The sequence below is a fragment of the Rosa chinensis genome, chromosome 7 (assembly GCF_002994745.2).
Source record: "Rosa chinensis cultivar Old Blush chromosome 7, RchiOBHm-V2, whole genome shotgun sequence".
Taxonomy (NCBI): domain Eukaryota; kingdom Viridiplantae; phylum Streptophyta; class Magnoliopsida; order Rosales; family Rosaceae; genus Rosa; species Rosa chinensis.
The window spans coordinates 25,095,312-25,107,691 of NC_037094.1; the positions used below are offsets into that span (position 1 = coordinate 25,095,312).

Sequence of the window (12,380 nt, forward strand, 5' to 3'; positions counted from 1 at the left end):
CATGACCTACTTTGGTTGTATTGTTATGTGGTATGCTTTTACTTTGTATTATGCGCTTTTAATTTGTGTGGTGTGCTTTATTATGAAAATAAAAGTTCAGTGCTTTTTTACGAAGATGATCTACTCAACAAAATAATTTTTATTATCATAAATTAAAACACAAATCATTCAAAGCAACTAACAATATTAATTACATCCAAGATGTCTCGCCAAGTGGATCATAAGTGGTCAAGCCTGTGTTGTCTCCTTCAGGGGGTGTAGGATCATGAGATTGTTCCGGGATGCTTGAAGTTTCTGCCTCCTTATCAATTATTTGTTGTTGCTTCCTCTCCCAATAACTCCTCTTTCTTGGGGTAAAAATTGATGGATCCACCTGCATCATGCGAGCATCCTCATCGCATTGTTCAATTAGTTGACCTTCCTCAAACTGTCTTTGCCTTTGTTGGTACTCGCGTTCTGTTTGTTCATAACATTTCTGCATTTGAACTCGTAGGCCATCCGCATCCTGCTTATTGCCTTTTTTCTTAGCTAGCTTCTAAGCTTTCTGTCCTTGAGGGAAGCTCATCCTCAGTAGTGGGTGTTCCATCATCATCCAAGTTGACAAGATTAGGAACACTAAAGTGGGTGTTTTCCATTGATGGCGTTTTCCCAAACTTTTCCATATTTTTCAAGTATTGCCAACAATGCTCAAACACAAAATCGCAACCTTCCGAGTAGTAGTACGTTGATTTAACATTCATGAGCTACATATAATATTAAGTAAATAAAATATTTAAAAAAAATTGGCTTAGTATAAATCCATCAATAAACTATATAACAACATTTTAATTTTAACAACTACATGAGAAATAAAAAAATAATCATTATTAAACATATTTCAATATAATTACCTCGTCCTCCATATTTTCACCGCTTCTTCGTTGAAAGTGTTCGACCTTGTTAAGAGCTTGGCGCCACTTCATACATGCCGGACTTATTTTCTTCCAACGAGCGTGGCAACTAGAATGTGTTCTATCCATGCAACCGGCCGGTTTGTGAGCATTGTACTCCTCCGCCACACGACTCCACAATAAGTCCGACTTTTGATCTTTTCTGACGCAAGCATCACCCCCAACGGTGATCCAAGCTTGGCAAAGATTAACTTCTTCATTGTGCCTCCAAGAATCCCCTCTTGGAGCCATTTTTTCCAAGCCAAAAAAAAAAAGGAAGATATATTTAAGAACAAGAAGATGGGTTAATGAATGGAAAATTGTGAAGGAGATGGAGGATATTTGGTGTGAGAAAATAGAAAAGAATGGGTTTGTTATAGAAGAATTGTAATTGTGTATTTTCATTGATAATAGGAGCCCTTTAAATAGGGAGTTACAAGGTATACAAAAGGTAAGAATCCGAATATAATTGAATACCTAGAATCTTTTCCTATTACAACTCTAAATCCTAGTTTGTAGAGGCACACATTATGTCGACATCCTTCAACACTCCCCCTTGTGCCGCTCAAACTTGGTGATGACGCTTTGATCGTTGCCTCGTTAAAAACTTTGCCAGGTAACAAAAACCCTGTGGGACAAAAATAACCCTGGTCGAAGGATAAAAAGAGCACAACACGTCCTTCACTCTTCGAGATCGAACATGTAGACATCATACCTCCCCCTGATGTCAAATATCTCCCCCTGATTGCTACAATCATGGGAGTTCGGATAACTTTCTCAGTCCGATGTTCTTCACATGTTTCTCGAAGGTGGATTTAGGTAACGACTTAGCAAATAATTCCGCTACATTATTCTCTGATCGGATTTGATTCACTTCAATCTTTAGAAGTGCTTGTTGTTGCTGATTGTAAAAGAACTTAGGCGATATATGCTTGGTGTTGTTGCCCTTGATGAAACCTAATTTCATTTGCTCAATACAAGCTGCATTATCTTCATAAATGCATGTAGGTTCATCTGTGGTAGACTTCAAACCACAAGTTCCTCGAACATGTCTAACTACAGACCTTAGCCATATGCACTCTCGCACGGTTTCATGTAGAGCGATAATCTCTACATGATTTAAGGAAGTAGCAACAAGGGTCTGCTTTGTAGACCTCCAAGATATCATAGTGCTTCCTATGGTAAAGACATAACCCATTTGGAAGCGACATTTGTGAGGGTCAGAGAGATACCCTACATCAGCAAACATCACCATCGTTTTGGTGTAAGGGAGGAGAATGACGTCAGCCACCCATGGCGGTGGCAGCTTTGCAGGTCATGGCCTCTTGGACGGCGCCACTTGGGCTAATGAGATCCTTTCTTATTGTTCCATCATTTTTTTCTCTCTGTAGGGATAGAACAAGCCCATATCTATCATACATTTTAAGTAACGAAAGATTGTCTTTATATTAGTCCAATGACGTTGCGTTGGACAAGTTCGTAACAATTGAGGTGTCCGGTCTTGTACTGTGACAAGTACAATAATGTGCCTATTGTACTCAGGTAAGCACTTTTGCTATTAACATGTTTTGGTCATCATCCCTCGGACGAAACGGATCCCACTTAGGGTCAAGACTACGGACGACCATGGGAGTGCATCTTTGACTTTATCAAAATGCAAGACATTTGTTGACACGGTATACAAGTTCTAAATCTAGACAAAACCGTGTTTTCCCAAGGTCCTTTATCTCAAACTCAGATTTCAGGTGTTCAGCAGTTTCCCTTAACTCTCAAGGGTTCCAATCATGTTTATCAACATAAACCGTGACAACTACAAATCCGGAACTTGTCATGAAAACGCAGGGGCATAGTTCATCATATCCCTTCCCAATTAAGTAGTCACTTTAGTGAGCGTTTCACCCTCATTGCAAACGCGCTCCGTGGTCTAGAGCCACTTGACTTGGGTAAATGAAGTTCACAGGAACCTTCATTATATCCCGTATCTAGATCCCTATTGAGATACGTAGTGACCACATTCGTAAGCTGCTTGTTCAGTTATTTGGAAACTACCAAATTGACAAGGTAGTGGAGTGCAATGACATCCATTACGAGAGAATATGTCTTCTCGTAGTCGATTCCAGGGCGTTTTTGTGAGAAGCCTTGCGCCATAAGGCGAGATTATCATCTCTTTTTCTCATCTCGCTATCTAACGAAGACCTATTAATGTCAACAGGTTTTATGTTAGGAGGTATTGGCATCTCAAGCCTGAAATCCTTCCTCTTCGTTAGTGAATCCAATTCAACCTGGATCGCATTTTTCCATTTAGGCCAAGTTTCTCTACGTTGACATTCCTTCAACGGAGTAAGGTTCGATGTCATTAGTCTCAATAATTCCACGTCCTCATGTACACTAGTGTAATTGGTAGAGATCTCTATATTCTCAGGAATTGGTTCTAACATTGAGGCGTCCCCCAATTATGTCCCTTGGACATAACCACCATCCAGAATATTCTTATGAGACGGATTTTGAGTATCAATGATCAATAGATCAAGTCGTGCCAAACTCGCTCTTTTCCTAGGGTGAGAATCCATCGAACCTATGGGTCTCTTACACTCTCTAGCGGAACCCATGGCCTATGATGCCATTATGCCACCTTGTGGCGTCACCATACCACCATCCATGGTGGTGGAACCGTACCCATCTTCTCTATGTGGCACCATGTCCTCTTATGGGGACATAAATCCTTGCAGGCATGTTTGCAGCAGATATATGTGATCTCGTCACTTTTAGGGGATCAAGATGAGACATAGTAGGGACAGACCACGACAATTCCTGTCGTTCCTTAAGAACGTTGACGTTCTAATCTCCCCCTAACGACGGGAAGACTATCTCATCAAAGTGACAATTCGCAAATCCAGCAAAAGAGATCGCCTGTCAAGGGTTCCATGGAAGATGTCCAAATGAGAAGGGTCATGCTGTCACCCCCTACGGCAAGAGCTTGGCATTGACGCCAAGAGTGGCCATGTGCCACCTCTCTCCACTTCTCAAGTCAATTGTGATTTCATGACCCAACCAAAATCCTCATTGGTTGCTTCTAAGGCCCATCACTCGTTTCCCAAAGCCTGCTCTTTAAGGATTGAGACCATCCTATGCAAAGGACACATGTGTTCTCAGAGAATCTAAAAGGGATTCTGTGGATCGACTCAACCAACTTGCGGACTGCTTAGATGTTTTATGCTGTTGGTTGATATGCGGACACGCTGGTCACGTGTCGCATTATCGTCCACTTGTAATGCTGCTTAAGATGCACTCCTAGCCCCAATCATATGGCTACGGGCTCACTACCCAGATCATCCTGTTCAGTCAATTGGACTTGAAAATGCTAGAGAGTTTACATCAAAAAATTTCGATGACTAATGCAGGAAGGCAACAGGGCTACAGGCTTGCGGCATGAGCAGCAGGAAGGCAGCATGAGGAGCAGGGAGGCTGCGGTTAGGGTTTGGAAAGCTGCGGCAGATTAGTTGTTTAGGGTTTTTAGGTTATTTTTTTTTTTTTTCGGCTAGGGTTAGAGTATCGTGCTGATAACGTGTTGTAGAAGAATTGTAATTGTGTATTTTCATTGATAATAGGAGCCCTTTAAATAGGGAGTTACAAGGTATACAAAATGTAAGAATCCGAATACAATTGAATACCTAGAATCTTTTCCTATTACAACTCTAAACCCTAGTTTGTAGAGGCACGCATTATGTCGACATCCTTTAACAGGGTTAGTATTTATAGAATTTCCTACATTTTACTGTTCCAACGGGTATATTTTTTTCCCTCAATTTTCTGGTTTTTTTTAATTTTTTTGGAACAAAAATGAAATAATAACCTTTCATTTAATAAGAGCCGTTGATAAGTTTTTTTCCCTCAAATCTGAGCCATCAGATCGAAAATAGATTCGTTCAGTAAAAAGAAAAAAAATAAATAAATAAAAAAAAGCTAACATCAGACCGTCCATTTTCAAAATGGAGCGATCTCAGCCGTGCATTTAGTGACCGTTGGGACACGCAGCGGTCGGCAGCAGACAAATTTCGCCTTGCGGGGCCCACTGGAGCAGACCACCTGCAGTGATTTTTCTCTCTCCAGCGCAAGTGGGCGCGTCTTCCTTCTCCCATGTTCTCCCTTCTGCGCGTGCTGCCCACCCAAGCCATCCAGCGCGTCACTTCAATTGTTGGGCTGGGAAATCAGAAGTTGTGGTCCCGTTTCACTGTTCTGAGTCCTGGTCTTGGATTTGTCTCAAATATGAGACTCCAAATGAGCCCAAGTCTCATATTAATAGGATCAGATCCACCAAAAATACAAGGTTGGAGAAGCAAAGTCTTATAATTAGCAAAATTTTGGTTTGGCACCCCATGGTTCGAGTTGCCCTTACGGCCTCAAAGGAAGAGCGGTCAATTTTTTTCGATAAGAAATTGATAGATTAATCGCCCCTGCAAAACAATAAGAAAAAGAAAATATTACAGAAGGTCAAGATCGAGCAAAATCATTTTGAGCTCCCTTATTTCCGACATGGCATCCACCCATGAATCTTTGGTCTCTTTTGTTCTCTCAGTTGCACATGGAGTTGAACTCTAAGCTTGGACGTATTTTAATGGTTAAATTGGAAGCTTGTTGCAGGCTTTTGCTTTGGTAATGCAGTAGTATTTGCCCTTAGTATTGAGAGGACCGCTGCTATATACCATATCACAAGGCTTGTTGTTGGGCAAATTATTTGGACAAAAAGTCCTAGTTACTTAAATCTGCCCGTCCAAGCTTCTCTCTCTCTCTCTTTCTTTTTTCTTTTTTTTTGGGAAACCGTCCAAGCTTGTCTAAGTTGACGTGAAAAGTGGAGCCTCCATGTTTAGTTAGGCTGATTTTGCCTCACACTTTCTCGGAAGTTGAGTAATATTATGGAGTATTGACGTTATGATGTATCAATATTCTTGAGATTAAGTGGCCCCTAATGCACCAAAAAAAAAATAATTCTTGAGATTAAGTAATAAGGATGGTTATTGTATAGAGAGACATCTTCATTAATTTATCATTGTTGGGAACCTAGTTGTGTTGTGTTGACACTCTACTCAAATTATAATTGAGGGAATCCGACTTCTGAATTCTATGGTCACTGAGGCTTAAACAGTAATCATCATCTATGAAGAAGGAGAAGCGGAGCATTAGCAATGGAATCTGATGAGGAAGAGCTAGACGGCTTGCAATAGCCATGTCAACGGATGGTGGCCATCTGATGAGGAAATTTTCTTCTAATAAGGGTGGCTGGCAGCACTTCCAATAGTTGGTAGTAGTTAACAGTTACAATAGTTGGTAGTATTTCACAGTTTTGAGCACATGAATACCAGCAACAGTTTGAACCAAATTGTCTTTGTGCAAATCCACCTCCCGATGTCTATTAATGAACCTCCTCTTTTAGGCTTTATGATTGAATTTGAGAACAAAAAATAACTAAGATTAAGATTACGGGACAGGAGAAGAAACAGATAGAAAGGAAATAAAGAAGTAGCTAGGGAATGCAAGCAACCAACAAGTAGGAGTTCGAAAGGTAAGCACACTAAGAAATGGAAGAGTCATCTAAGATTGAGGTTGAGGTTGAGGCTTCTGAGGCTGAAAACGTAACAAACATGGAAGATGTTGCTGCTCCAGAGGAGGAAGCAACAAAGATGGAAGGGGTACTGCTCCAACTGAGAGTGAGGAGGGGGAGATTTCTTCTTCTTTCTACTGCTATTGTTTAATTTTTTTCGAGTCGCAAGAAAACTAATTACTCTGTTGACCCAATTTATTCTACTTCGGAAGACTAGATTTTTTTTATTTTAATAAAATTGCGTAAGAGAGTTTCTATTAGGACCTCCAAATCTGCTCACTTGACCTCACTCTATTATGAATTATTAAATGACATATATAACCTACTATAAAATGACAATTAAGGACAATAATTATACCAAAAAATATTATATTTATTTTATGTAGACTTTCTAATTCAATAATATTAGATTGTATTTCTTATTATTTTCCTTATCTATTTTCATTTTCCAATTTCACTACATACTCATTAAAACATTCATATATATTTAATAAGAATTAAAAATATGATTAAGATCATGTTACATAAAAATGTATGATATATGTTGAATGCATATTGGTGAGGGAAAACAAAATAAATTCTCTTATGATTTATGATCTAAATCTAAGTCAATCCATTATATTTGTAAAAAAAAAAAAAAAAAATTAGCAGTTAAAAAAAAATATTTAAATAATTAATCATGTGGTACAAAAAATACAGAAAAAAAAAAACATTAAAAAACAAATGATTTTTTTTTAGAATAAAAACAAATGATTTCTTCATTTTTTTTACACAGCTAAAATAGAAAAAAAAACAGAATAGTTCATGGCATTTTCTTATTGATTAGACATTAATTTTTGAAACTCAAGTTTGATTAAGAAATGTATATTTAGTTAAGATTTATAGAGTGATTAAATCATTGAAATGACTAAATTTTTTATTTTAAAGATAATAATTTGTTTGCAAATTATATGAGTGAGGTTATTTGAGGAAGTTTAGTGAGGTTTAGTGAGTAAATTTAGTATTTGAAAATTTGATAAGAGGTGTAAAAAGCATAGAGTTCAAGTGAGTAAATTTAGAGGTTCCAATAGAAAAACTCATTGCGTAGTGCTTAAAAAGTGGGTGTATTGGAGGTGTTGGAACTTATTCTACTTTGGTAGTATAGGTTTTGTTACTCTATAAAATGGCTCTTTCTAACGACCCCAAGAAATGTGTCGTTTTTGTAGTAATTTCTGAATTAAAATATTAGATGATTTTGTTTGTTTAAAAACAAAAGGAGTTCATTTACCAAAGACAAAAAAAACGAACAAACAAGGAGATACAAGAAAGCAAAACAATAGAGTGAGTAAATACTTCTATGATGATAATAATAAGTGAATTTTTTGGGTACTTAATATGAAGCTTGTCTTCCAGGCGAAGAAGCACTAGAATTCTACAAAAATCGAAATCCGTAGTAAAGCTGGATCGAAAACCTCGAGTGGCACTAAAACAATATGACTAAATAAGAAGCAAACAAATTCAACTATCAACAATTCAAGCATGGTTATTGAATTTTCAATTTCTAAGATTAAGCTGCGAGAAAGCAACCAAGTGAATCGCCAAAAATGATTGCTTGTATTATTTAGTAAAGTGTTAAGTGGTTTATTTGTTTGGTCAGATGATAGGGCTTTTTTGACTTAGATATTCTATCGGATTTTTTAGGAAACCCACAAATTTAATACAGGAACATCAGCCACAAACTCAGACAGAAAAACCCTCTGAAAACAAACCTAAATTATAATTGAGATAGTTACCTCAGATAGTTCACTCTCTTTTTTCTCTTTATTTTTTTTTATTTTTTGTTAATCTCTGATAGATATATGAACTGAACTGAACTCCGTAACTGTAGAGAGAAGTTGAAAACAATTCTTGATCTTTATTTTCTGTTCACCAGAAACACAAATCCTTTTCACCTTGAATAATGAAAACATCTACCTATGTCAAGTTTATTAACCTTCTCCATCATGCAATTAATTCCCCAATAAATTTGTTCTGTTTCTTCATCAACCAACCGGTCTTGAACCTACAGCGGGGTCTTAACTTGGAATCTAAGCAACAAATTGATGAGCTTTTCAAAAAAGCAATTCCAGTGCCCAACTCATCGTAACCGAAAAAACTTCTCATTGTCCTTGTCGTATTCAACCAGTTACCAGGAAACCCAACCACCCTCTTCAAATTTCTATTACTAGAAATCTCAACTCTCTGAACCACACCACAAGTTTAAGTTCCCAACAACAAAATTAGCACAAGGGGAAGCAAGAACCGAATCAGGAATCAGAAAGGAACTTCATTTCTTACAATCTCTTTCTTTCCATTTCTTTTTTCACCATCGTAAAGCTGAAGCCTTAAGCTTGCATTACCAGATGGGAAAATGTCATACATATATATTATATTCATTACTGTTACCTAAAAACCAAAGCGAAAAAAAGAAAACAACCCAAAAAAAGAGCCATCTCATAGAGCCTAATACCCCCCACCCCAAACCATGCACACTTTCTTCTTCACATGTATAAAAACATATTATAGTCAGATATTCTGAAGCCCTCAAAACGGGTCTTCAACGTTCAATCTCCATCTGATCTCTCTTCTCTCCTTGGCCCTAAAACTTTCTTGGACAGAAATCAACCTCAGATTTCAACTTTCTTTTTTTCTTATTTCTTTATTTTTCTATGAGATTTAAGCTGCTGCTACTGTGCCTGGCCGGAAAGGGTAGTCCTTCGCGGTGTTTGGGGAGCTGGATTTCCTTTGCTCCCTCTTTCTCAAGGCTTTCATGGAAGACGAGAGATTACAGTTCTTCTCTCTAGCTTCATCTATCTCTATCTGCTCACATCTGCACTCTTCACTACAGAAGGGAGTGTCACCTCTGCAGAATTTACCAAAACACCAATCAGAACCAGACTAATTTGTCATGCAAAACAGACAAACCCAAATCTAATCACCCAGATTGAGAAAAGAAAAGAAAAAAATCAAACGAAAACTTTTCTCAGATCTCCCCAATTTCTCCACCACAAATCACCATGTTTGGTAGCTCAGAAAAGGTGGGATATTTATTCTATTTTTGGTAGTTAATAATTGAACGAATCAAAACCCAGTGACTTGCTCAAACTTTAATCACAGTAAACAACAAGCTGAGAAGAGAAAGTATTGATATTGGTTTTCAGCTATCTAACCTGTACATGAAGATGTCTCTGTTATCGCCAAGAGGTTTCTTGCAGAGAAAGCAAGCCTCCAAGAAATGAGGCTGGTGCTCCTCAAATCTGGCATCCCAGAACCTCCCAGATCTCGGGGACAAAGACGAGTTCGACCCCATCACTGATAGGTTTCTAAAGCTCCCCTTTCTCGAATAACACATGGGCCTAGAAAAAAAGGGATGCTGACTCCCGGAAAACCCAGCTTCCATATCAGCCAGCGAGGCCAACCCATCATCTTCCTCGATGAAACAGGGCCTCCTTCCGCTCGAAACCGAGTCCATCTCTGTGTTTTCTTAGCTGAAGCTTCGATCTTTGCACGAGAGAAAATGTGGTTTAGTGAGAGGAAAAAAGAGAGGAGAGGTTTGTGGGGAAATGAGGAGAAGTGATGGGGTTTTTAAAAAGGGGTTGGTGATGAAAGAAGAAGGAAGAGATATAAAACAACAAACAATAAACAACGGCAGGTTTATGAAATCCGTGCTTGTGAATCCATTGGCTCAAAATACCTGCATCTCTCAAACTGGCTATCTTCCGTCCTTAATTCCCTCCTTATTTACGTTTCTGCCACCCGGCGGTCCATCTGAGGTAGTGCCAGTTTCGTAAATTCTCTGTTTTCTGAGGGTGTGAGAGGGAGAGAGGAGAGAGTGAGGGGTCTTTCTCTCTCTGGTAGGTCCCGATTCCCGCGACCTAAACGCACTCAGCGATACGTTCCTAACGTCATTGTTGTACTAGAGAGAGAGAGAATGGGGGGGGTCCTACACGCGAGGAGGAAGCGCGTGAACGTAACGTTCGCGCACCGCCCTTGTCGCAGTCTGGGTGAAGTAATAGTGAAATTTGTTCCCTTTCTTTCTTGGCGACTCCTAGCAGTGACTTGTGGCAGAGACTTGGAAGTCTTTAACCCTTTGGCCACTCCAATTATTTCAAGAGTTAAGGCAATAGCGAAGAGAGGAAAGCAACAAAAACAAACAATCAACAGGAGTTAACTTTTACATTTAACTATGTTCCCTTGATTCAATAATACAAAATTAGATACGAAAGCGATTTGAATTTTAAGTTTCTGTTAAATAGAGAAGAAAATATGTTAATCGTTAGATTAAAAGTTAGTAGGCAAGGTTTTTGATTTGGACATTTCACATTTTACTTCTTGAGTAAATAATGTAACGTATGACAAAAGTTGTTTCGTATTTCTGGTTTTTTTAGTTGTATTATATTTACTATGTACCCATAAACAAAAAATTCACTTTGTTCCCTTAATTGGAGGAAACAAAAAGTACGAAAGCGTGGTGAATTTTAAATCTCTATTTAATGTGGAGAAAATTATTTCAACAACTACGCCCGTCGGCAAGGTTTTTTAATTTTAACATTTCTCATTTTAATTTTACTAAATCTTTTTTTGTTAATAGAGTCGCTCAATTTTGTATCGCGGACGAAGAGAATAAAATAATAGTAATAAACAAAAAATACTATTTGTTACAGTAATTCTTGCCGACTATCTATGGAAACACACCAACAATCAATACTGTGTCAGTACTATTTCTCTATTTCAAAGCCTACGTAGCTTAAACTGCACCCCAAACTCAAAAAGTTGCACCACGAGATCAACGACTTTATTATAACTTATAAAGTAAAATAGTTCAACAATAGTAACCCTATTTTGAATCCTGTTTGTAAAAGTGAACATAGGGCAGTAATAGTAACCCTAACTTTTGTCATGATTGAATTATTCTCCTTTTGTGAAACTTCTAGTGGCCTTCCATCATCTAGGCAAGACCATGCTTGTTTGAAATTCTTCAACACTTTCTAAAACTCTTCTGCCTTGTTTGATATTCTGTAACCATTCAAATTTCCACCCTACGTTTTTCTTCCCATCAAGTAAATCAAAAAAAAAAAAGCAAAAATTACCCCAAAAAATGTAAACACAAATATGGAAAAGAAAAAAGAATAGGAAAACGACACGTCCTATTTCCTTACCGCGAGTCCCTCTCACGAGCGCCATGACTCGAAGTCAAAAAGTCCCCACTAACTAATGACCCCGCCAGAGTACGTGTACTACACCCTCCCAAAACCCACGGTTTCACTTTTTCCCACCTTGCCCCTCACTCTTCGGGGTCTGACGTCACTCCCCTCTCCCCAAGATTCTTTTGTCGTTTTCCGCTCTCTCTCCCCCACCACCGCGGGAGGGGCAGGGGGTGCGGGTCCCGCCCTCCACAAAAAACCATCAAAGCTGGGTCCCGCGGCCCATTATGGGTGATGGCGTGGGCCGCGATGAGTGTTTTGTTTTTTGGTTCACTTTTCTTGGGATTTGTTTATTGTGCGTTGCAGCTCTTTCTCCGAGGTTTTTGTTCCCTTTATAGCTGCCCGTGACGCCACGGGCAGCCCCCCCTTCCCCTGCCCGCTTCTTCATGATTCAGCGGTGTACACGTGTGGCGGTTTCCTTGTACCACCGCAGCGGATTGCGGTCTCTGCGACCATGCCACGCGGCGTGTACAGGACAAAAGGGCTGGTAAGTTCTTTACTGACTCATGGTTGAAGCTTACGGAAGTGATTCTCTGCTCCCAGGAGCTTTTGATTTCTTGCATCCTCAGCCGTTGATTGGCTCGTACTGGGTCTCTGTGATCACCGTCCTGACTTTATATTTTGATCCTT

The 12,380-nt window shown here is 38.9% G+C and overlaps 2 protein-coding genes across 2 annotated transcripts; both read right to left on the minus strand.

Annotated features, from left to right (window-relative positions):
* Positions 1-524: 524 nt before the first annotated feature.
* Positions 525-1,181, minus strand: LOC112177675 (glutathione S-transferase T3-like). The gene is made up of 2 exons (XM_024315940.1): positions 891-1,181; positions 525-743 (listed from the first exon to the last, which is right to left on the minus strand). Exons 1-2 carry the CDS (start codon positions 1,179-1,181, stop codon positions 525-527), a joined length of 510 nt encoding a protein of 169 aa, XP_024171708.1.
* A 7,621-nt stretch (positions 1,182-8,802) lies between these two features.
* LOC112180049 (FCS-Like Zinc finger 2) lies at positions 8,803-10,204 on the minus strand. The gene is made up of 2 exons (XM_024318548.2): positions 9,717-10,204; positions 8,803-9,409 (listed from the first exon to the last, which is right to left on the minus strand). The coding sequence occupies exons 1-2, from the start codon at positions 10,016-10,018 to the stop codon at positions 9,223-9,225; spliced, it is 489 nt and encodes a 162-aa protein (XP_024174316.1). The 5' UTR covers positions 10,019-10,204; the 3' UTR covers positions 8,803-9,222.
* Positions 10,205-12,380: the final 2,176 nt, after the last annotated feature.